The sequence below is a fragment of the Thalassophryne amazonica genome, chromosome 12 (assembly GCF_902500255.1).
Source record: "Thalassophryne amazonica chromosome 12, fThaAma1.1, whole genome shotgun sequence".
In the NCBI taxonomy this organism is placed as follows: domain Eukaryota; kingdom Metazoa; phylum Chordata; class Actinopteri; order Batrachoidiformes; family Batrachoididae; genus Thalassophryne; species Thalassophryne amazonica.
Window position 1 is genome coordinate 89,261,332 of NC_047114.1, and position 26,035 is coordinate 89,287,366.

Genomic DNA, 26,035 nt, shown 5'->3' on the forward strand with positions numbered 1-26,035 from the left:
CTTTCACCCATGCTGTTAATATAAAGATGATTTATTGCCCTCTGCTGGAAAGGCAAGTGAGTCCAAAATGTAATTCGCAATGTTAGCTAATACTCTTAGCTACTCCAGACATATTAGTCCTGTCAGTGATGTGTTTTGGCGCCGTTCATCCTGGACCCAAAATACATAAGCAGGCCAAACAGCTGTGGTCTGTTTGTCTCTGATCAAAGCTGTACGCACACTTGCTGTAAGCAGGTGGCTTGAATTTGACAAACAAAGACAGTGGCTGAAAATATTAAAACCACTTAATATTTCACTCATGGTTCCAACATGAAACTTAAGTCACTCATGGTAAGAGCAATGTGAGACTTATCTAAAGTGACAAAACCTATTGACCTACCAAAACACAATGAATCAATAACATTTAAACCCTCAAAACCCCAAACTCCCATGGTGCTTTGCAGCACAGCATCCATTATTTATTGGTTAGCTAAAATTGCTAATTTTTCCAAAAATATTTGTCCTATAAACTTTACATTTTGGCAGCATTCATCCTTGACCCAGCATACATAAGCATAGCAGACAGCAAATGTCAGCATTCCCCAGTTTTTGCGTGATCGAAGCTACACACACAAACGCACACACACGCACACACAGAGGCCACTTGGCTATTATAATATAGATTCTTGTTCACACTCCTGAATTGTTGGAGTAGAAATGTTGACATATTTACGGATCAATATTGAATGACAAGTAGCTTTATTACCAGTCTGTTTTCTAACTCCCCCCCCCCCCCCCCCCATTTTTTTTTCTACTGTTAGATTTAGCAAAGCAGGTCAAGTTCCCCCTTCAAAAGTCATTTAACTAATTATAATTGTGCCTCTAACCTAGTCCTGAGGCTCCTCGGTGCATTTTCCCCCTTCATTTAGCTGTTTTTCACACCCTTCTGTTTTGTTTTCATCTTCTCCTCACAATAGGGGTCGCACCAGAGGGAGGGTGATTGTGGATGAAGAGGACAGCATGGATGGGACAGAAATACCAGAGTCCACAGATCCTCAGGACACAGGTGAGATGATAAACCCTTCAAATAAAGTGCATTTATTGTATTTCTCTTAGAGGAGGAATACAAGACTTGAACTTGCAGGCTCACAGACAGTGTTTTGAAGGATATGTCTGGAGATGAAGGAGAGAGTCTCTCCTGGAGAGGGAAGGGTGAGAGGTTCTTCTTGGCACCCTGTGCGTCTACTTCTGAGTTATAATTGAAAGGGTTTAGCTTGAGCTGTGAAGCTGCACTGGGTGTGTAGGAACACCCCGCCACACACACTCACTTCTTCCATCTCTCCTTCTACTCTTAGATTGGCATTGAGGTGAAGTGGGAAAGAGCCTAAGGCTAATGCCCTCTAAAAGCTTTTTAAAATCCCATCAGTCTCTCAAGACCCATTTATCTGCCTTTTTTATGTGTACATCACATCATGTGACCATGTCTCCCACTCTCACAGATCTTGGTGCAGTCTTGTTGCTTTGGTAAAGATGATGACACATTTTAGGGTTTTGCTGCAGTTTAATGTTCACCAAGAATTTAGCATTTTTGCCCATGAACAGATTCCAACACAGTTCTCACTTGGCTGAGTATTTTTGTTTGCTTCCTTGTCCTCTAAGACTGCATGGGTTCCCATCTCTTAATATTTCCATGCGTTAGCTGAAATGGAATTCATGATTCCATATATAGTCACCTTACCAGTCAAGACCCAGAATGTTTACACATTAAAATTTCATAATTATATATACTCAACAAAAATATAAACACAACACTTTTGGTTTTGCTCCCATTTTGTATGAGATGAACTCAAAGATCTAAAACTTTTTCCACATACACAATATCACCATTTCCCTCAAATATTGTTCACAAACCAGTCCAAATCTGTGATAGTGAGCACTTCTCCTTTGCTGAGATAATCCATCCCACCTCACAGGTGTCCCATATCAAGATGCTGATTAGACACCATGATTAGTGCACAGGTGTGCCTTAGACTGCCCACAATAAAAGGCCACTCTGAAAGGTGCAGTTTTATCACACAGCACAATGCCACAGATGTCGCAAGATTTGAGGGAGTGTGCACTTGGCATGCTGACAGCAGGAATATCAACCAGAGCTGTTGCTCGTGTATTGAATGTTCATTTCTCTACCATAAGCCGTCTCCAAAGGCGTTTCAGAGAATTTGGCTGTACATCCAACCAGCCTCACAACCACAGACCATGTGTAACCACACCAGCCCAGGACCTCCACATCCAGCATGTTCACCTCCAAGATCGTCTGAGACCAGCCACTCAGACAGCTGCTGAAACAATCGGTTTGCATAACCAAGAATTTCTGCACAAACTGTCAGAAACCGTCTCAGGGAAGCTCATCTGCATGCTCGTCGTCCTCATCGGGGTCTCGACCTGACTCCAGTTCGTCGTCGTAACCGACTTGAGTGGGCAAATGCTCACATTCGCTGGCGTTTGGTACATTGGAGAGGTGTTCTCTTCACGGATGAATCCCGGTTCACACTGTCCAGGGCAGATGGCAGACAGCGTGTGTGGCGTCGTGTGGGTGAGCGGTTTTCTGATGTCAATGTTGTGGATCGAGTGGCCCATGGTGGCGGTGGGGTTATGGTATGGGCATGCGTCTGTTATGGACGAAGAACACAGGTGCATTTTATTGATGGCATTTTGAATGCACAGAGATACCGTGACGAGATCCTGTAGCCCATTGTTGTGCCATACATCCAAGAACATCACCTCATGTTGCAGCAGGATAATGCACGGCCCCATGTTGCAAGGATCTGTACACAATTCTTGGAAGCTGAAAATGTCCCAGTTCTTGCATGGCCGGCATACTCACCGGACATGTCACCCATTGAGCATGTTTGGGATGCTCTGGACCGGCGTATACGACAGCGTGTACCAGTTCCTGCCAATATCCAGCAACTTCGCACAGCCATTGAAGAGGAGTGGACCAACATTCCACAGGCCACAATTGACAACCTGATCAACTCTATGCGAAGGAGATGTGTTGCACTGCATGAGGCAAATGGTGTATGTGTCTGTATATACGAGGTCTGTGATGAAAAAAGCGGCCCTTTTTATTTTTTCAAAAAATAAATGGATTTGATTCATATGTTTTTACATCAGACATGCTTGAACCCTCATGCGCATGCGTGAGTTTTTTCACGCGTGTCGGTGACGTCATTCGCCTGTGAGTAGGCCTTGAGTGAGGAGTGCTCCACCCCGCCCGTCGGAATCTCTTTGTCTGAATAGCCGCTGCGGACGGCGCGTGTTGCTTTATCAACATTTTTCCTGGACCTGTGAGGGATATCCGAGTGGACACTATTCGAGAAATTAAGCTGATTTTCGGTGAAAAATTTAACGGCTGATGAGAGATTATGGGGTGTTTCTGTCGCTGTAAGGACTTCCCACGGAGCGGGATGTCACGCAGCGTTTCCAGGCGCCGTCGTCGGCCTGTTTCGACTTGAAAACATTCTAATTTAAGGCTTAATTCACCCAGGACGTCGTGAGAGAACAGAGAAGATTCAGAAGAGGCCGGCATGAGGACTTTATGCGGACATTCCACTGTTTAAGGACATTTTGTAATGAAAGACGTGCGCGCAAATTCGCCGAGTCGTTTCCGTGACGACTCGGCGAATCTGTGTGCGCCGCGACAGGAAAAACACCTCCGTGTTGAAAACCATTTGTAAAATTCAGGCGGCTTTTGATGGCTTTCAACAAGTGAGTAACTGAGAAATTGTTTAACAGCTTGGGCATGTTCCAACTTGCCCATTAAGGTTTCCAACGGAGGTGTTTTTCCTGTCGCGACCCCCCGCGGTCGGGTCCGGCCCGACATGCGGACTCTGCCCGCACGTCTTTCATTACAAAATGTCCGTTAACAATGGAATGTCCGAATAAACTCCTCATGCCGACTTCTTCTGCAAGTTCTCTGTTCTCTGACGACTTCCTGGGTCAACAGAGCCTGAAATGTGGAAGTTTTCAACTTGAAACGGCGAGACGCTGCCGCCTCGAAGCGCAGATCGCTGTCAGGCGCAGTGGGCCATCCTTAAAGCGACACTACCAGACCAAAATCTCTCATCAGCTGTTAAAATTTTTACCGAAAACCAGCTGAATTTATCGAATGGTGTCCACTCAGTTGTGCCTTACAGTTTTGAAAAAATTTTGATCAAACAAAGCAGCAGTCTCTGAGCCATTCATAAACAATGAAAAAATGACGAGAGGGTGGGCGACTCCTCACTCAAAGACTGCCCACAGGCGAATGACGTAACCGACAGGCGTGAAAAAACTCTCGCATGCCCAAGCATGTCTGATGTAATCACACGTGATTCAAATCCATATGGTTTTTGAAAAAATAATAAGGTCCGTTACTTTTATCACAGACCTCGTGTGTGTGTGTGTGTGTGTGTGTGTGTGTGTGTGTGTGTGTGTGTGTGTGTGTGTGTGTGTATATATATATATATATATATATATATATATATATATATATATATATATATATATATATATATATATATATATATATATACTCAACAAAAATAATAAACGCAAACACTTTTGGTTTTGCTCCCATTTTGTATGAAATGAACTCAAAGATCTAAAACTTTTTCCACATACACAATATCACCATTTCCCTCAAATATTGTTCACAAACCAGTCTAAATCTGTAGTCTAAGGCACACCTGTGCACTAATCATGGTGTCTAATCAGCATCTTGGTATGACACACCTGTGAGGTGGGATGGATTATCTCAGCAAAGGAGAAGTGCTCACTATCACAGATTTAGACTGGTTTGTGAACAATATTTGAGAGAAATGATGATATTGTGTATGTGGAAAAAGTTTTAGATCTTTGAGTTCATCTCATACAAAATGGGAGCAAAACCAAAAGTGTTGCGTTTATATTTTTGTTGAGTGTGTGTGTGTATGTGTGTGTGTGTGTGTATATATATATATATATATATATATATCACCAAACTTGTGATAAGTTACCATAGCAAGTTTGGTGTCGATTGCTTAATTTCTGTGGCTGTGCATAGCAAACCGGCTGTGTCCAGCAGGTGGTGACAAAGGCAATACAGGCAACCTTGCATAATTCGGATCCGACCATCGTCTGAATGAAATTTGTGGTCCCTTTCCTAGACCATGTAAGGTTTAATCTCGTGCTGTAATCCGGATCATTTGGAGTAGGGGGTCGAACCCATATGGATTATGCAAGGTTACATGTATTGCCTTTAGACGAGCTTCCAACACTTCAGCATCACAAACAACCTGTGTGTCATCCTGATGTGCATCTGTGTGCAGAGCATTAGGGTACCCTTTTTTTTTTTTTTTTTTTGGTGTTAGCCTCCCCAAACTTGTCTTCTTTGGAAGCATTTTGTTAATTTCAGAATAGAATGTTAATGTGAATGTTAATTTTGGTGTCGAATGTTAATGAATATTAATTTTTTGCCTGATGATGGCCTTTGGTCGAAACGTTGCTTGCTTGTTTGCTTGATTAAATTCACCCTTGTGTTGTGTTGCAAGTGAGGCAGTGTGCGAGAGTTTTTTTTTTTGTTTGTTTAGCAGCCTTTGTGCCTTCTCTTACGCACCTGTTGTCAAGGGATGTGCGAAGTGATTTCTTTTTCTTTTTTTTTTTTTACGTTTAGAATAGAATGTAAAAAAACAAAACAAAAAAAAAAACAAGTCCTCCACAGGTAGCACCTTTGTTGAATTGGCAGAAAATGGTTCTGTAATGACATTGATGCAGCTACATTGTAAATTCTCTTGCCAGCTTGGGATGTCAGTGAAGTGCTTTGAGGCGGGTAAATGTAGAAAGAACACAATTTTTGTGAAATATCCAGTTTTCAGGCTAAGGCAAAAAAAAAAAAAAAAAAAAAAAATTGCTGTCATCTTGTGCCTTCCCTAAAGTTTTGTTCACCTTTTTTCTATTGTTGGGGGGCGTGCTTTTTCACCCATGGCTGCTATTCCAGCAATGTAAAAAGAAATAAAATGTCTTCCTACCCTACCTACCAGATCTGCATGTCAAACAAAGATACTTTATAAGCGGAGAAAAGGCCAGTATTTCTATGAAATGGTGCCATTCATTCTGCCATGAATGATGAAGGCTCTTTTGTTTTGTTATGTTTTTAATTTTTCAAAGTTGACTTCAGTTGATTTTTGGTTGGCTGCTCCTAGCAGTGGTCTTTCCTAGTTCGGTCTTTCAGAACGGCCATTGTTTTTGAGGGTGTTTGTTGGGAAAATGATCATTTATCTACATTGATTATAGACCCTGTAGCGGATCTATAATCAACCGTGTCTGTAGCGTGACTCCACTTTGAAGCGTGAACCAATGAAGCAGTGCTTTGATCCGCTGGCTCCTTGGTTCTTTGATTCGCTGCTCTTCAGAAGTGGCAAGTCTGCTTCTTAACCCTCTCAAAGCCATTAAAATATGTCAATCATGAGTCACTTTTGTGTGGATTAAGGTCACTAACTGGGACTCTTGTCTTGTTGCAGTCAAGAATCGAGAATCGTCCTCCGATCCATTGGCACAGCTCCAAACGCTGAGTCCGGTTGAAATTAATAACTTCAAAACAAATTGGCACTTTAAATAAAATGACACCTCTTTCCAAATGCTGTAATACAGACAAAATGCTGCAATCGACTAAAACATTTTTTTCCTCTTAAAATGAGACGTCCTGCATTGTTTATGAATTACATTGATTCTGATGTGCAGCACAGCACAGCTGCAAAAGCTCAGCTCAGAGGTATGGAAAGACATTCATGCTAATTATGTCTGAAAGGAAATGCTTTTGACAAAAACTACAGATTTTTGTTTATTAATATTTATGTCCAGAGATCATGGATCCACCATGTAGAGTTTATGTGCAGAGTTTAAGGATCCAGTGACCAATTTCATATTTATTTACTTTAAGACCCCATAAAATGTTGTTGACATACAAAACCTGTAAAGCCTTCCTTTAGTACACAGAAAATTCACAACAGGTATCGATAAGGGAATCGATAAGGAATCAGATCGATAAGCGGAATTGATAATGGTATCGACATTGATAAAATCTTCTCAATACCCATCTCTAGGCCCCAGTGACCTCCCCTTGGTGCCCCCAGTCACCATAATTGGTTTGGTGTCGCTTGCTTAATTACTGTGGCTGTGCATAGACATAAGGCTGACCGTGTGTGTGTGTGTGTGTGTGTGTGTGTGTGTGTGTGTGTGTGTGTGTGTGTGTGTGTGTGTGTGTGTGTGTGTGTGCGCTCGCGCACGTGCGCCTTCAATCTAAGAGCCCCAGTGACCTCCTTCTTGGTTCCCTCAGTCACCATACCATAAGTTTGGTGTCGATTGCTTAATCACTTCACACTGAACACAAACCGTACCGCATACATAGATTGCCATATATATATTCAGCCCTGTCTGTTGGTTTGTTAGAAGCCTTGGTAGAACAGTGAGAAGCATTTGGGAATAGTTTTTGAGTGAAAACCTGTTAAAAAAAAAGTGTTTTTGCAATTTCCTAAATACAGATTAGTACATCCATAGTGTGCTGTTGAAGGTACTTAATGTGAATTGAATAGAATATCTTAATTAAATAATAGTTTGTTTCTGAATGGGGGATTTATATTAAAAAATCAAGTTCCAGCTGAATGGGGCATCTCAGCAGGTTAGAGGGCATGACTCTATATATTTAGTTATACAATGTCTCACACCTGCTGAAAACTGAAAGTAGTTTGTTAGGTTAATTTATATTTGTGTTCTTTGGATAATAGCAGATGATTGTAATGTTCCCAAATTATGCCTGTGAGATGTTGACAAGTTTTATGTGTCATAAACTTTCAGTCAGAGGTAAATTAAGAAGTTACTTTATACAATTAGTGTTGTGGGTAGAGCTTTTATTCATTTAAATTCCAATGTTATAATGGTGTCAGAAGTGATTTCAGTTTTAAGCAGCCTTTACACTTGGCCAAGTTCTGCGATGGGTGCAGAGAACCCCCCACCCCTGCTTTGGCACCTGCTGTGTGCACCTGTGTGCCTCTGTGTGGCACACCGCTCAACAGAGATCAGCAGAAAGCAGCAAAAAGTCTGTTAAGAAGACAACAGATTGAAAGTTATTAGTTTGGTGGAGTTGGGGTATCACTCATGTTTGTGAGCTTGCCTGCAGATGTGTAGTGAATATTAAGCCCTCCCTCTACATATAATGTGAATGTTTGAGTTTTTTTCTCAGCCTCTGTTGGTTTACAGTTCTGAATGAGATCTTGATGTTTGCATTGGATTTACTGTAATTAGTTTTTGACCATATGGTCCCCATATTTTTCCATGTATCTCACGAATGAAGGCTGTGCTTTTGACCTGGAGGAAACTGCTTAGAACAAACCAACCTGCCTTATGACAGCTTGTGTCTGTCAAAAGATGTATGACAGTTTTGCTGTCATAATTGGCTATTTCATAATGATATATAGGTCATTGTTTAGTGGAGCACAAAGTGTGGACTGCAGCCCCCTTGATGGTATTTCAGGTGGGCCGTGAATGTCATTAAAAATAAATAAAACATGTTTGAAAGCCATCGTTCTCAGCAACTGAATGCAGATGCAAATCCTTGGCAGTAAATGTTGTAATGGTTCCTGAGGTATTACTGAGGTATTACCTAGATTTACAGAATTTGAGAGTATCTCTCTAAGCATGCTGACAAAACTCGTAACGTCAACAAAAAGCACAAAAAAGCACCTGTTTATTTGTTCCTATACCAACAAAACTGTTTAAGGACCTGTGGCCCACTCTTGGGCCGACTGTGCTGGAAATTACTAATCTTTCTTTAACTTCTGGATCTGTTCCTAAATGTTTCAAATCTGCAGTGATTAAACCATTACTTAAGAATCCTAATCTTGACCCTAATGTATTGAAAAACTATTGGCCGATATCAAATCTGTCATTTTGCTCTAAAATTCTGGAAAAATTACTAATCTTTCTTTAACTTCTGGATCTGTTCCTAAATGTTTCAAATCTGCAGTGATTAAACCATTACTTAAGAATCCTAATCTTGACCCTAATGTATTGAAAAACTATTGGCCGATATCAAATCTATCATTTTGCTCTGAAATTCTGGAAAAATTACTAATCTTTCTTTAACTTCTGGATCTGTTCTTAAATGTTTCAAATCTGCAGTGATTAAACCATTACTTAAGAATCCTAATCTTGACCCTAATGTATTGAAAAACTATTGGCCGATATCAAATCTATCATTTTGCTCTAAAATTCTGGAAAAAGTGGTTTCATGGCAGCTCGTGGACTATCTTGAGCCACTGTAGTCTGCTTTTAGAAAATATCATTCCACAGAGACGGCTCTCACTAAAGTGGTGAATGGTCTTCTGCTTGCAACGAATTCAGACACCCATATCAGGGGTGTTGGACTGGGGGGTAAAGGGTACTATATACCCAGGGCCCAAAGCATGGGGGGGCCCCACAAAATAACTGGCATTAAATACATTTTTGTGTTGCATGTTATTAATGTCCATACAATTCATGTTGTAAAAGAATATAATTAGAATGAATGTATAAATGTTGCGAAACATAATTCTGCTCTAACAATAATATTGAAAGATCTCTGAGGGCCCTTCCCACCCCTGCACAGTTGTACAAAGGTTTAGTCCAGGCGCACAGGCGGCACTCTGCCTTACACACACACACACACACACACACACACACACACACACACACACACACACACACACACACACACACACACACACACACATCCCAAATGGGATCTGACAAAGAGGTGTTTAGTAGAGCTGAAACAACTAATCGATTTAATTGATTATTAAAATAGTTGTCAACTAATTTAGTCATGGATTAGTTGTTAAATAACCTTGTTTTACCACAGATGTTTCATTTCTTCCCTGTAAATCAACTGTTTCTGCAGCGTGGCTTTGCTTTGAACCTTGATCCAATCAAAGCAGTGATTCGCAGATCGAAGCAGTGCTTCAATCTGCTGCTTTGTTGATTCATTGTTTTATTTTTCTTTATCTTAATTTTTCCTCACTAAACCCCAAAGAGCATATGTCTGAGTAATATTTACTTTTTTATGTTCATCTGACTTGTTATGGTCTTCTGAAACAGTTGATAGATGTATTTTATAACTTAAAAACGGCACCAATGCTAACGTGTTAGCATGTCTATGGCGTTTTTAATGTTAAAGTTAGCATTAAGCTGTTGCAGCTGTCAGCACATTTGTGTGCTTTTGTTTTCTGTATAATTCATGGCTCAGCGTTTGTTGTCGTAAAAGAGTGAAATGCCTTACAAATTGTAATATTTTTTAATTTATTTTTTATTTATATATTAGTAATAATAGCAACAACAATAATAGTAACAATAACCAGTAATGCTACAATACAATTTTAGAGAAAGAAACAAAAGAACCTGATTAAACACACCAGAAAATATAAATCCAAAAGTTTCCTGTGAACACCCAGTGACTCTTACACCTCCACGTCATCCCTGTTTTATTCAAGTTTAATGACAATTTGTTTCAGTCAAACCACATCTAAGTTGTGTTTTTACACAAGAAAAAATAAAATGCAGTTAACTGCACATTTGTGTCTTTTTTCATGAAAATATGTTTTTAAAGATCACATATTGCACTTTAGTCAGGCCTTTAAAATACTTTTGTGGACTCTTGCTGTAATATGTGGTCAGTGGTTGAGATAGTTGCTGTAGGCATCTAAAAATGCTAATAATTGGGTGAAACCTGATGGAAATCTTTGTGGTGTGTTGATGATGTATGTATGTGCAAAATAAAACTAAACACTACTCCAGGTATATTTTTGACGAGGATATAACATAACTTATCACGCAAACGATGTTGTGTGATAAAGGCCTTTTATTAACTCACTTAAATAAATAATGGCAAAACTCACATGTAAGTAACAACAAACAAAACGATTCATCGAAAAAATAATTGACCGATGAATTGATAACTAAATCGTTAGTTGCAGCCCTAGTGTTTAGGCTGAAATAAAATGTCTTTTCGAATTTAGCAGAGATAAATTGTAAAAACACCACTATATAGTAAACAAAAAACGGGAGCTCACGCTAAACACTTCTTACTCTTCCGCCGCCATTTTCCCCCCTCCTAAAATGTCTTTTCTAAAAAAATCAAAGTCCAGATTTCAAAAAAGAAGAGAAAAAAGGCCAGGGAAAGAAAACTAAATGAGGGAAAGCACCTGCTAACCAAATTCTTTGAAAAGAGAGGTGAGCTTGAAAGCTAGCTATATTGAGTTGGGTGGTCTGGGGGACCAAACTACACCTTTTTCTAGAAAAATGGTGCAATTTGGTGCATTTCTGTGCGTTTTAACAGACAGGAATGCACCAAATTGCACCATTTTTTTAAGAAAATGGAGCAATTTGGTCCCCCAGACCCCCAACTTAATATTGCTCCCCCAACTTTAAAAAGGGTTCTGACTCCCAGGTGTGATCTGAGACCTGGTTTGACTAAACATTAGAAATTTGGTGTTTGCGTTAATAGAAAAGAACATAACAGTGTGTGTGGGGGGGGGGGGGTCCTTCAATATGACTAGTACCTAGGGCCCAGAGCTTGGTGCTACGCCCCTGACCACTATGGTTCTTGTGCTATTAGATCTCAGTGCTGCATTTGATACCGTGGATCATCATATTCTACTTGATGGGCTGGAAAATCAGTTTGGGATTACTGGGAGTGCCCTTGCATGGTTGATGTCATACTTGACCAGTCATTCTCACTGTGTTTTGTACAGTAACACTACCTCTAACCTTGGTGACATGAAATTTGGGGTTCCACAGGGGTCCATCTTAGGTCCCCTAACCCCCCTTGGGCACATATTGTGGTGCTTTGGGATTACCTTTCACTGTTATGCTGATGATACTCAGTTATACAAGACGATAACTGCAGGTAATCTCATCCACATAAAACCCAAAGAAGATTGCCTTGCATCAGTGAGAAACTGGATGTCTAGAAACTTCCTACTTTTAAACTCTAATAAGACTGAAATGATGGTTCTTGGTCCAGTGAGACATGGGCATCAATTTGACCAGTTAACACTTAGCCTAGGTTCCAGAATCATACATCACACTGACAAAGTGAGGAACCTTGGGGTAAATTTTGATCCTTCGTTGTCCTTTGACCTCCACATTAGAAATATTATGAGGACTGCTTTCTTCCACCTGCGAAATATAGCGAAGATTCATCCCATCCTGTCTATGGCTGATGCTGAGACCCTGATCCATGCCTGTATCTTTTCTAGATTGGACTACTTCAATGTTCAATGTTGTAGTCTTACACACCTCTCTGCAGCTTCTCTCCCCCTGCCATCCCCTCATTACCCCATCCCCGTAGAGACGGTGCCTGCTCCCAGACTACCAATAACCAGCAAAAATCTATTTAAGCATAAAAATTCAAAAAGAAAAAATAATATAGCACCTTCAACTGCACCACAGACTAAAACAGTTAAATGTGGTCTATTAAACATTAGGTCTCTCTCTTCTAAGTCCCTGTTGGTAAATGATATAATAATTGATCAACATATTGATTTATTCTGCCTAACAGAAACCTGGTTACAGCAGGATGAATATGTTAGTTTAAATGAGTCAACACCCCCGAGTCACACTAACTGTCAGAATGCTCGTAGCACGGGCCGGGGTGGAGGATTAGCAGCAATCTTCCATTCCAGCTTATTAATTAATCCAAAACCCAGACAGAGCTTTAATTCATTTGAAAGCTTGTCTCTTAGTCTTGTCCATCCAAATTGGAAGTCCCAAAAACCAGTTTTATTTGTTATTATCTATCGTCCACCTGGTCGTTACTGTGAGTTTCTCTGTGAATTTTCAGACCTTTTGTCTGACTTAGTGCTTAGCTCAGATAAGATAATTATAGTGGGCGATTTTAACATCCACACAGATGCTGAGAATGACAGCCTCAACACTGCATTTAATCTATTATTAGACTCTATTGGCTTTGCTCAAAAAGTAAATGAGTCCACCCACCACTTTAATCATATCTTAGATCTTGTTCTGACTTATGGTATGGAAATAGAAGACTTAACAGTATTCCCTGATAACTCCCTTCTGTCTGATCATTTCTTAATAACATTTACATTTACTCTGATGGACTACCCAGCAGTGGGGAATAAGTTTCATTACACTAGAAGTCTTTCAGAAAGCGCTGTAACTAGGTTTAAGGATATGATTCCTTCTTTATGTTCTCTAATGCCATATACCAACACAGTGCAGAGTAGCTACCTAAACTCTGTAAGGGAGATAGAGTATCTCGTCAATAGTTTTACATCCTCATTGAAGACAACTTTGGATGCTGTAGCTCCTCTGAAAAAGAGAGCTTTAAATCAGAAGTGTCTGACTCCGTGGTATAACTCACAAACTCGTAGCTTAAAGCAGATAACCCGTAAGTTGGAGAGGAAATGGCGTCTCACTAATTTAGAAGATCTTCACTTAGCCTGGAAAAAGAGTCTGTTGCTCTATAAAAAAGCCCTTCGTAAAGCTAGGACATCTTTCTACTCATCACTAATTGAAGAAAATAAGAACAACCCCAGGTTTCTTTTCAGCACTGTAGCCAGGCTGACAAAGAGTCAGAGCTCTATTGAGCTGAGTATTCCATTAACTTTAACTAGTAATGACTTCATGACTTTCTTTGCTAACAAAATTTTAACTATTAGAGAAAAAATTACTCATAACCATCCCAAAGACGTATCGTTATCTTTGGCTGCTTTCAGTGATGCCGGTATTTGGTTAGACTCTTTCTCTCCGATTGTTCTGTCTGAGTTATTCTCATTAGTTACTTCATCCAAACCATCAACATGTTTATTAGACCCCATTCCTACCAGGCTGCTCAAGGAAGCCCTACCATTATTTAATGCTTCGATCTTAAATATGATCAATCTATCTTTGTTAGTTGGCTATGTACCACAGGCTTTTAAGGTGGCTGTAATTAAACCATTACTTAAAAAGCCATCACTTGACCCAGCTATCTTAGCTAATTATAGGCCAATCTCCAACCTTCCTTTTCTCTCAAAAATTCTTGAAAGGGTAGTTGTAAAACAGCTAACTGATCATCTGCAGAGGAATGGTCTATTTGAAGAGTTTCAGTCAGGTTTTAGAATTCATCATAGTACAGAAACAGCATTAGTGAAGGTTACAAATGATCTTCTTATGGCCTCGGACAGTGGACTCATCTCTGTGCTTGTTCTGTTAGATCTCAGTGCTGCTTTTGATACTGTTGACCATAAAATTTTATTACAGAGATTAGAGCATGCCATAGGTATTAAAGGCACTGCGCTGCGGTGGTTTGAATCATATTTGTCTAATAGATTACAATTTGTTCATGTAAATGGGGAATCTTCTTCACAGACTAAAGTTAATTATGGAGTTCCACAAGGTTCTGTGCTAGGACCAATTTTATTCACTTTATACATGCTTCCCTTAGGCAGTATTATTAGACGGTATTGCTTAAATTTTCATTGTTACGCAGATGATACCCAGCTTTATCTATCCATGAAGCCAGAGGACACACACCAATTAGCTAAACTGCAGGATTGTCTTACAGACATAAAGACATGGATGACCTCTAATTTCCTGCTTTTAAACTCAGATAAAACTGAAGTTATTGTACTTGGCCCCACAAATCTTAGAAACATGGTGTCTAACCAGATCCTTACTCTGGATGGCATTACCCTGACCTCTAGTAATACTGTGAGAAATCTTGGAGTCATTTTTGATCAGGATATGTCATTCAAAGTGCATATTAAACAAATATGTAGGACTGCTTTTTTGCATTTACGCAATATCTCTAAAATCAGAAAGGTCTTGTCTCAGAGTGATGCTGAAAAACTAATTCATGCATTTATTTCCTCTAGGCTGGACTATTGTAATTCATTATTATCAGGTTGTCCTAAAAGTTCCCTAAAAAGCCTTCAGTTAATTCAAAATGCTGCAGCTAGAGTACTGACGGGGACTAGAAGGAGAGAGCATATCTCACCCATATTGGCCTCTCTTCATTGGCTTCCTGTTAATTCTAGAATAGAATTTAAAATTCTTCTTCTTACTTATAAGGTTTTGAATAATCAGGTCCCATCTTATCTTAGGGACCTCGTAGTACCATATTACCCCAATAGAGCGCTTCGCTCTCAGACTGCAGGCTTACTTGTAGTTCCTAGGGTTTGTAAGAGTAGAATGGGAGGCAGAGCCTTCAGCTTTCAGGCTCCTCTCCTGTGGAACCAGCTCCCAATTCAGATCAGGGAGACAGACACCCTCTCTACTTTTAAGATTAGGCTTAAAACTTTCCTTTTTGCTAAAGCTTATAGTTAGGGCTGGATCAGGTGACCCTGAACCATCCCTTAGTTATGCTGCTATAGACGTAGACTGCTGGGGGGTTCCCATGATGCACTGTTTCTTTTCTTTTTGCTCTGTATGCACCACTCTGCATTTAATCATTAGTGATCGATCTCTGCTCCCCTCCACAGCATGTCTTTTTCCTGGTTCTCTCCCTCAGCCCCAACCAGTCCCAGCAGAAGACTGCCCCTCCCTGAGCCTGGTTCTGCTGGAGGTTTCTTCCTGTTAAAAGGGAGTTTTTCCTTCCCACTGTAGCCAAGTGCTTGCTCACAGGGGGTCGTTTTGACCGTTGGGGTTTTACATAATTATTGTATGGCCTTGCCTTACAATATAAAGCGCCTTGGGGCAACTGTTTGTTGTGATTTGGCGCTATATAAAAAAAATTGATTGATTGATTGATTCTATTTTCTGGTTTACCCCAGTCCAGCATTAGGGCTCTCCAATTGGTTCAAAATGCTGCAGCCAGACTTTTGACACGAAGCAGAAAGTTTGACCACCTTACACCCATTTTGGCATCCCTTCACTGGCTTCCTGTCCCAGTGAGATCAGATTTTAAGGTTCTGCTACTAGTCTATAAAATTGTTCAAGGACTGGCACCTCCCTACCTAGCTGACCTAATTAAACCTTACGTACCGGCCCGGGCTTTGTGTTCTCAGGGTGCAGGACTTCTTTGTGTCCCTTGGATGAATAAGACGTTTGCGGGTCACAGAGCTTTCTCTTATTGTGCCCCTTCTGTGGAATGATCTCCCTGTGTCAATAAAACAGTCAGATTCTGTAGAGACTTTCAAGTCCAGACTTAAGCCGCACTTGTTTTCCCTTTCGTATGGCTAGCATACTGGCTCTTTACTCTTTTAATTCATTTTATTAGTAAACTGAGCGTGCCGCGGCCTCAACTTAACCTAAATTCTGGGTCTTTTAGTGGAGCTTAGAGCTAGTGGCCGGTGATCACCTTAGTATTTCATGTTTTTCTTGTTGTTTAATGCTGACAAATTATACTGTATCATCATCAGAAACTCAAATTGAGCCAGTGGAGACTGTGGAGGTGGTGACCACTGAGGTACAAGAGGACGTCAAGCCCTCTACCCCTCTGGACCAGAGCCCTCATGCTGAGAATTCAGCAGGACCGTCTGTCCCAGCGAGTAGAGAAGTCAAAAGCAGGTTAGTATCCTTACAAATTTCACAAATCACAAATTGCTGGGTTGCAAAAACAATTTTATTAATTCACTGGAATTTAGTCATTTCTTGTGTATTTGTGTCCAACACTGTGAGACATTATCTCATTTCAGTAAACATTTCGCATTTATGTAAACATGTGCATGGTTGAATTGAATGGGAATCATCAGCTGGTAATGATGCCACTTCGTTAAAGGTTTCACGTCATCCTCTGTCCTGTCTGTGCAGTCAAAGTTTGTGACCGAGAGCAAATTAGTAGTATCTCTAAGGATTTTATTATCAGGGACATCTCACTTTTGAAACAGCTTTTGAGCCTTAAAGCAGTTACTTTATTCTCTGTTCTTGTCAACAGAGGATAGGGTTTCAACCATATTTCAGATTATATGTATGGAGTGGTGGGATGGTTCAGTTCCACTTTGATCAGTACAGGCTATACAGGCTTTTGTAGATTGATAAAATCGCTGCCGCCTACTTACTGTACAGCAAGGCAGAAGCCTTAATTTATGGTGACGCCTGTGGTGCCGTATGAAGTCAGAAGGTGTATATATAATTAAACACGCTCCATTTTCTATTTTCTTTGTTTCAGTGAGCATCTCTGTGCCTTCTGTTACTGTGGTGGGCGTAGCCTGTTGGGTCAGGGGGATTTGCAAGTATTCAGTACCACTCCTGAGCTTGATGCACTCTTCCGATGTAAGGGTGGCTCTACAAGCGACAGCAGTGGTGGTGATCTAACCACTCAGCCAAAAATGGCCGAAGAGACTGCGTCAGGACAGAATGACAAGAGGAAGTAAGTAGACCAGATCGAAAATGATTGTTTGTGGCCAGTCGTATCAAGTTATGTCACAACTTTCTGTTTAATGTTAATGAGCTGCATGTTATCTGAATCCTGTGTTGGCCTGCCTCTCTGTTTGATTCTGGTGTACATTCTTCATTGAGATCTGTTCTGTCTTCAGTTATACAATTAAATTATACTGGCAAAAATTACTACAGTGTTTTCCAGAGTACAAGTCACACTGGAGTATGGCACACCTGCTAAAAAAAGGTCTCTTGAAGAGGAAAAACCTATATATAAATCGCACTGGACTATAGTAAATTGCACCTTTTTCTGGATTATCAGATCCATCGAATTTTTGAGCATAGTTGTTGTATACTTATTATTGGCATTTCTTTTTTTATTGGGGTTTATTTTGTTTAGTGCTTTAATTCCCAAGAAAGTCAAATATAAATAGTGTAATTATCATTATGAATGCATGACTTTTCTGTATATACACTCAACAAAAATATAAACGCAACACTTTTGGTTTTACTCCCATTTTGTATGAGATGAACTCAAAGATCAAAAACTTTTTCCACATACACAATATCACCATTTCCCTCAAATATTGTTCACAAACCAGTCTAAATCTATAAAGTGAGCACTTCTCCTTTGCTAAGATAATCCATCCCACCTCACAGGTGTGCCATACCAAGATGCTGATTAGACACCATGATTAGTGCACAGGTGTGGCTTAGACTGTCCACAATAAAAGGCCACTCTGAAAGGTGCAGTTTTGTTTTCTTGTTGGGGGGGGGATACCAGTCAGTATCTGGTGTGACCACCATTTGCCTCATGCAGTGCAACACATCTCCTTCGCATAGAGTTGATCAGGTTGTCAATTGTGGCCTGTGGAATGTTGGTCCACTCCTCTTCAATGGCTGTGCGAAGTTGCTGGATATTGGCAGGAACTGGTACACGCTGTCGTATACGCCGGTCCAGAGCATCCCAAACATGCTCAATGGGTGACATGTCCGGTGAGTATGCCGGCCATGCAAGAACTGGGACATTTTCAGCTTCCAAGAATTGTGTACAGATCCTTGCAACATGGGGCCGTGCGTTATCCTGCTGCAACATGAGGTGATGTTCAACATTGACATCAGAAAACCGCTCACCCACACGACGCCACACACTGTCTGCCATCTGCCCTGGACAGTGTGAACCGGGATTCATCCGTGAAGAGAACACCTCTCCAACGTGCCAAACGCCAGCAAATGTGAGCATTTGCCCACTCAAGTCGGTTACGACGACGAACTGGAGTCAGGTCGAGACCCCGATGAGGACGACGAGCATGCAAATGAGCTTCCCTGAGACGGTTTCTGACAGTTTGTGCAGAAATTCTTTGGTTATGCAAACCAATTGTTTCAGCAGCTGTCCGAGTGGCTAGTCTCAGACGATCTTGGAGGTGAACATGCTGGATGTGAAGGTCCTGGGCTGGTGTGGTTACACGTGGTCTGTGGTTGTGAGGCTGGTTGGATGTACTGCCAAATTCTCTGAAACGCCTTTGGAGACGGCTTATGGTAGAGAAATGAACATTCAATACACGTGCAACAGCTCTGGTTGATATTCCTGCTGTCAGCATGCCAATTGCACGCTCCCTCAAATCTTGCGACATCTGTGGCATTGTGCTGTGTGATAAAACTGCACCTTTCAGAGTGGCCTTTTATTGTGGGCAGTCTAAGGCACACCTGTGCACTAATCATGGTGTCTAATCAGCATCTTGATATGGCACACCTGTGAGGTAGGATGGATTATCTCAGCAAAGGAGAAGTGCTCACTATCACAGATTTAGACTGGTTTGTGAACAATATTTGAGGGAAATGGTGATATTGTGTATGTGGAAAAGGTTTTAGATCTTTGAGTTCAATGGGAGCAAAACCAAAAGTGTTGAGTTTATATTTTTGTTGAGTGTAAGTTGCACCTCAGTGTGAGTCCACCTCCCAAACTAGTAAAAAATAAATAAATAAATAAAATGGACAGTGTGACTTATACTACGGATAATTTATCATAAAAAATTGTTTGGTGAATGCTCGACGCATGGCACGCTTTCTTCTCCAAACACCAAGACTGCACACAGGATTTGGCTACATTCTAACATTTAAGACAAGTTTAAACTTGTCTGATTATCGTCACATATGCACCTAACAGTGCCTTATAGCACAGGGAGAGTTTCTACGATACGATATACTTTATTGTCTCCAAAGGGAAATTTGTCTTGGACTTCAAGTGCTTTGCAAACATTCCTGTCTCAAAAATTGATAAATACAACAACAAACAGTGCTTGCATTCATCAGCATATTCCACATTTCCCATAAAATAATTTACCATTAAAACAGCATAATAAGACAAATAAAAACTGCATTCACACATTTATTTTGTGGCCTGTTTTTACAGGAATAAGATCGGCAAGTCCGTGCATCAGCTTTCTGTAGAATAGGAACATCCATCTGACTTAAACCAGTGTTCACTAAATTATTACATAACACCAAGTAGCCCTTCAAATTAAATTAAACCTTTTTTTATTATTCTTAGTTTGAAATGTTTGGTGAGGCAGCTGTTATTCAATAATTTGCAGTAGTAGCAAATTGATCAGAGATGTGATTATATAATTTGTGTAATGTTTGACTGCAGTAACCAGTGGTCAATGGACCAGTCATTACTTCCAGCTGGCACAGATAGGCTGTCAATTCAGTTAATTCATACAGCACCAAATCATAAGAGGTCATAGGCTTCAGCCACATCTTGAGCAAGTGCAAGGATGAGACTGATTTGGGAGGAAAATAACTCACTCTGTTTGTTTGAGGGAAGTGATGGTCTCTTATGCCATACTAACAAGGTAGAACAAAAAAGCACAACACAGGCTCCTGGCTTGTTATGAGACATGGGAAAATTGATGCAGTATCATGGAAAAAAATATCATGATGCTCAAACATCAAAGCAGCTTCTCATGAGTAAAATCAGCAATTGCTTTCTTGTTTTGGGACCTTGATGTGTTTTCTGGAGCATGGATCCATTTTAAATATGAATGCTCTCTTTCAGCATTTACCACAAACTGTTGATCATTAGTTAACTTGGACAAGGCATCTTTTCACTGTAGCAGAGCCAGCGTCTGGTGGATACTTCTCTTCATCACCTATTAATTTTATTTGCTTTCTTGCATTTTCCCCTCGCTCTGTGTCTGTTTTGGTTGTTGGTTTTGTAAAAACTTTATTCCCTTTAGCTTTTATGAGTTGATCTTGGCTCTCTTTCATCACTCGTTTCTTCTGTTAAACAGCTAAAAACGATAATCTGTTGAACTTCTTTTTTGACAAACCTTTTTATTTGTTCCAGTGAGTCTGACAGATCCCTAGAAGAACTGGACCCAGCAAATCGTTTTTGGGATGAGCTTTCTCATGTTGGCCTTCCTCAAGATCTTAACATCCACTCTCTCTTTGAGTCAGGTACAAATAAAATAGTAATAAAAAAATGAAACATTTCATTGTCAAATTAAACATGTTCTTCTTATTAAAAGTTCCTGTTTATTTGTAAATCTACAGTGTGTAAATGCTTGCTATGCTGTGTTCACAGAGCTAATATCTACTTCAGATTTGATTATAGTCCATTGTTATCATCACACTCTTCATCTTAAAATTGCAGGGCAATACTGGGCACATCACAGTTGTGCACTGTGGTCCGAAGGTGTTTGTGAGGGCGAGGGACAATCTCTGCTTAATGTGGACAGAGCCATTGACTCAGGGAGCACAAAGGTGAGCCAGGGGAGGATATGTATGGACTAATGGGTGCTAACACCATCTTAATGTGTAGGTGCTGCAGGGAGGGGCAGCTTCAATGAGTCATAGCAGAACTGATGGAACAGACGGGTTGCTAAAGGTCGGCCTGGTAGCGCGGATTTGTCAGCCGTGAAATGAAAAAGGTCATGCCACTCAACAGAGCCGAGCTCTCATTACAGCTTGGCTCCTAGCTCTAGCAGTGGCAGAATTCGCCAGAGTGCTGATTGTTTTTGCACCCCGCTGGTACTGTATCCTTTTAGCAAGTCTTCGACTTGATTTTCAGAGTGCCTGTTGACATATAACTATAGAAGAGAGAAAAGTGGAGAAAGATGATGAGGCATAGCCATCATGAATCTGAAATTTTAAACTTTAAATATTAAGGGTGGAACAATACGTCTCACATTGTATCGGACCTGTATCAGATCTATTTTTTGAGTTTCTTGATACCATGAAAAGTAAAATACTGCATGGAAGAAATATTGATCTCTTGCAAAAAGAAGTATAAATGATTTGTAAAATACACAAATCAGAAACAGATAATGTAAATTATTACAAGTTATACTTCAGAAGAATTTGTTTCTTTAAGATTAAACATTTACCATAGATTACTTTCTACATAACTGGTGTGAACACTGAACAGTGATGTAAATGTGTAGCATGATGTGTATTGAAACTTGATAGCTATATCATGATATATATCATATCCTGGAGCTGGTGTATCGTTCCATTCCCATTAAATATCATAGGACAGACAAAGCTAGGAGTTTATGTAAAAGCAGCTGCAGTACTTGTTTAGTTTTAGTCTGACTGGACATAATTGTGTGATCTCTGTCTTCCTGTAGCACTGTGCATACTGTAAGCGCCTTGGAGCATCCATTAAGTGCTGTGCTGAAGGATGTGCTCAACTCTACCATTACCCCTGTGCAGGGGCAGCTGGGACCTTTCAGGATATCAGGAGTCTCTCCATCCTCTGCACAGAACACATTGAATTGGCCATTCATAAATGTAAGTTGACCGGAATGCATTTAATCAAACATCTTTTGTGAAAATCATTCGTCTCGGTCAGAATAAAAGATCTGTATTAAAGTCACCTTGACTACACTGGTTTTAAAGTCTGGCTGTAATTAAATTATTTTCCTTTTTTCCTGCTACAGCATATAGATCTATTGTATAAATGTAATCACTGGTCATGTAGGTAAACAAAAAAGTACCTGACAAGGAGAAGTTCAGGTTTAAGGTTTCATGATGTATCCCCTACCTTTACAGATGCCAGTCAAAATGCCTTTAATTGTTTTCTAACTGTAGCCTCTTTATGTCATTAGCTGATAATGATGCTGTCAGTCAGACAGCCTCCAACATGAGCCACATTATCACACATCAGCTTTCAATTCAGTTTGTTCATATAGCACCAAATTGCAACATAAGTCACTCAAAGGCACTTCACAAGAGTAAGGCTCTCCAACCAGTATCTTCTTTTCAGAAAGAGAAATGTTTTGCTACACACTTTAACAAGTAAATATCTTTAACAGTTTGGATAGCATTGACTCTCAACTAATACATTCAGCTTACAAGTCATAGTATGGTTGAATATTTAATTGGGCTTGTGAAAGGTGATATTTTTGGAAAACAGATTTGGCATATAAGATAAATTTTCTGAGTAAAACTCAATTCCAGATAAGCTTACAGCAGCATCACTCCTTATTCATGGTGCAAACAATTATATTGTCCATTTGCATAGTCAGGGTTGATATGGTGATTAACCAATACATAATATGGAACAGTTATTTTGCCCAACGTGAGGCAAAAATACATTGGTGACTACACAGTGCCATTAGCTGAAAACATTATGGTACTGCTAAAATACAATGCAGACATGTGACGCGGACCCACGCTATCTGGATTGCTTGGTAGATAACATAATCTTATTATTTGACCAGAGCAAGATCTACTCATGAAAAGTTCAGTGTGCAGTTATGAATCTTCTCAGTATGAATAGTTTGCCAAACATTAAGCATAGAACAAACAGTATTAGTGCCAAGCCTCAATGTAGACGGTGTAAGACAGTGTTGAGGATACAAGTTCAGCAGATGGCGGGTATACATGAGAGTCCAGCTGTTGTTAAACACAAAGGAAGAATGAGGTTGATGCACGACTAAGCTGGTTTGTGAAGCACCAAAAATCATAAATAATAGTGATGATGAAAAGGCAAACACTTTTAAAGCAGACACATGGCTCATACAGCATGTCCTGATTTCTAATGTGATCTTGCAGACTTTTAGGGACTGTTCAAATAAATTTGCCAGCCTCATGATGAATTTCAGAATTGTTGTAACATAATGTATTAGCTCTGTTCCTGACTCTCTTACCAAGGTAGCAAATTACTTACAGCAGACTGAACAACTGCTTTATCAGCAGTAGTACCCACCAAACTTAATCATACCCACAACTATCAAATTGCATGGTATATAAATCTGTACATTTTCTGCCACTCATTCCATTAGGAGTCATGAGGGAGCTAGAACTTACCCCTTACAGTGGATAAGAGACAGGGCATACTGCGGACACCGCCCCAGTCCATCACAGACCTAACCCATAAAGAGACAACCTACAGTCAATTTAGTGTTCTGTATTAGCTCATTCTGTACATTCTTGAGCCAAGATTGTCTTCTTATCTTGAGCCACATGGGGTACAAAGCGGGGTACACCTTGGATAGGATGCCAATCTGTCCAGTCTTTTAAATTTTCAAACTGTGCCTCATTCATAGTTTTTACTAATGTGCTGCTGCAAGTCTGTGCCATTTTCACTGGTGTGAATTTTGTGTGCCACAGGAGGCAGTGCTACATATAGTACCAGAGATTGTAGCATAGAAGAAGCCCAAAACAAGAAATCAGGAGTTTTCAACCTGTTAAAGTAACATAGCATGTTATTTTCATGTGCTGAAACTTCTCATTGTTTTGTTGCAAACATTGAGCTTTTCCTTTCCTCTGTTTTTTGTTATGGTTGAAGCCTATCATCCAACAGACACAACTTGTTATGAGGCAGAGGAGCATGTCCCTGTCAAAAAGCCTATGCATCTTTTGAGCACCCATATTTCACTGATTTGTATCGGGTACATGTCACGTTTGCCCGATTCTCATATTGCAACATGTCTGCAGCTACAGGAGATAAAATAATAATATTGGGTTAAATAGACTTTCTCACTGCTAACCAGTATAATTTTTACAGGAGATAAATAATAATATTGGGTTAAAATAGACTTTCTCACTGCTAACCAGTATGATTTATATATATATATATATATATATATATATATATATATATATATATATATATATATATATATATATATATATACTCAACAAAAATATAAATGCAACACTTTTGGTTTTGCTCTCATTTTGTATGAGATGAACTCAAAGATCTAAAACTTTTTCCACATACACAATATCATCATTTCCCTCAAATATTGTTCACAAACCAGTCTAAATCTGTGATAGTGAGCGCTTCTCCTTTGCTGAGATAATCCATCCCACCTCACAGGTGTGCCATACCAAGATGCTGATTAGACACCATGATTAGTGCACAGGTGTGCCTTAGACTGTCCACAATAAAAGGCCACTCTGAAAGGTGCAGTTTTATCACACAGCACAATGCCACAGATGTCGCAAGATTTGAGGGAGCGTGCAATTGGCATGCTGACAGCAGGAATGTTAACCAGAGCTGTTGCTCGCGTATTGAATGTTCATTTCTCTACCATAAGCTGTCTCCAAAGGCGTTTCAGAGAATTTGGCAGTACATCCAACCAGCCTCACAACCGCAGACCACGTGTAACCACACCAGCCCAGGACCTCCACATCCAGCATGTTCACCTCCAAGATCGTCTGAGACCAGCCACTCGGACAGCTGGTGAAACAATCGGTTTGCATAACCAAAGACTTTCTGCACAAACTGTCAGAAACCGTCTCATGGAAGCTCATCTGCATGGTCGTCGTCCTCATCGGGGTCTCGACCTGACTCCAGTTTGTCGTCGTAACCGACTTGAGTGGGCAAATGCTCACATTCGCTGGTGTTTGGCATGTTGGAGAGGTGTTCTTTTCACGGATGATGCGAAGGAGATGTGTTGCACTGCATGAGGCAAATGGTGGTCACACCAGATACCGACTGGTATTCAATCAATCAATCAATCAATCAATTTTTTTATATAGCGCCAAATCACAGCAAACAGTTGCCCCAAGGCGCTTTATATTGTAAGGCAAGGCCATACAATAATTATGTAAAACCCCAACGGTCAAAACGACCCCCTGTGAGCAAGCACTTGGCTACAGTGGGAAGGAAAAACTCCCTTTTAACAGGAAGAAACCTCCAGCAGAACCAGGCTCAGGGAGGGGTAGTCGTCTGCTGGGACTGGTTGGGGCTGAGGGAGAGAACCAGGAAAAAGACAATAAAACAAAACTGCACCTTTCAGAGTGGCCTTTTATTGTGGGCAGTCTAAGGCACACCTGTGCACTAATCATGGTGTCTAATCAGCATCTTGATATGGCACACCTGTGAGGTGGGATGGATTATCTCAGCAAAGGAGAAGTGCTCACTATCACAGATTTAGACTGGTTTGTGAACAGTATTTGAGGGAAATGGTGATATTGTGTATGTGGAAAAAGTTTTAGATCTTTGAGTTCATCTCATACAAAATGGGAGCAAAACCAAAAGTGTTGTGTTTATATTTTTGTTGAGTATATATATATATATATATATATATATATATATACATACACACACACACATAATGTATTTTTTAGGACTTTTCAGCTCCGGGTCTGGTATATTTGTGGCTACCAACCTGAACATCTGTCCTTGGCACCTGTGGCCCTACATTAGCTGTCATAAAATGTGGTT

The 26,035-nt window shown here is 40.2% G+C and overlaps 1 protein-coding gene across 1 annotated transcript in view; it reads left to right on the forward strand.

Moving 5' to 3' along the window:
• kmt2cb (lysine (K)-specific methyltransferase 2Cb) overlaps window positions 1-26,035 on the forward strand; it is a 252,332-nt gene that overhangs the window by 68,083 nt on the left and 158,214 nt on the right. The window contains 6 exon segments of the mRNA XM_034182661.1: window positions 957-1,045; window positions 16,395-16,542; window positions 17,144-17,344; window positions 20,702-20,811; window positions 21,008-21,117; window positions 21,984-22,146. Coding sequence (XP_034038552.1) covers window positions 957-1,045; window positions 16,395-16,542; window positions 17,144-17,344; window positions 20,702-20,811; window positions 21,008-21,117; window positions 21,984-22,146 — 821 coding nt within the window.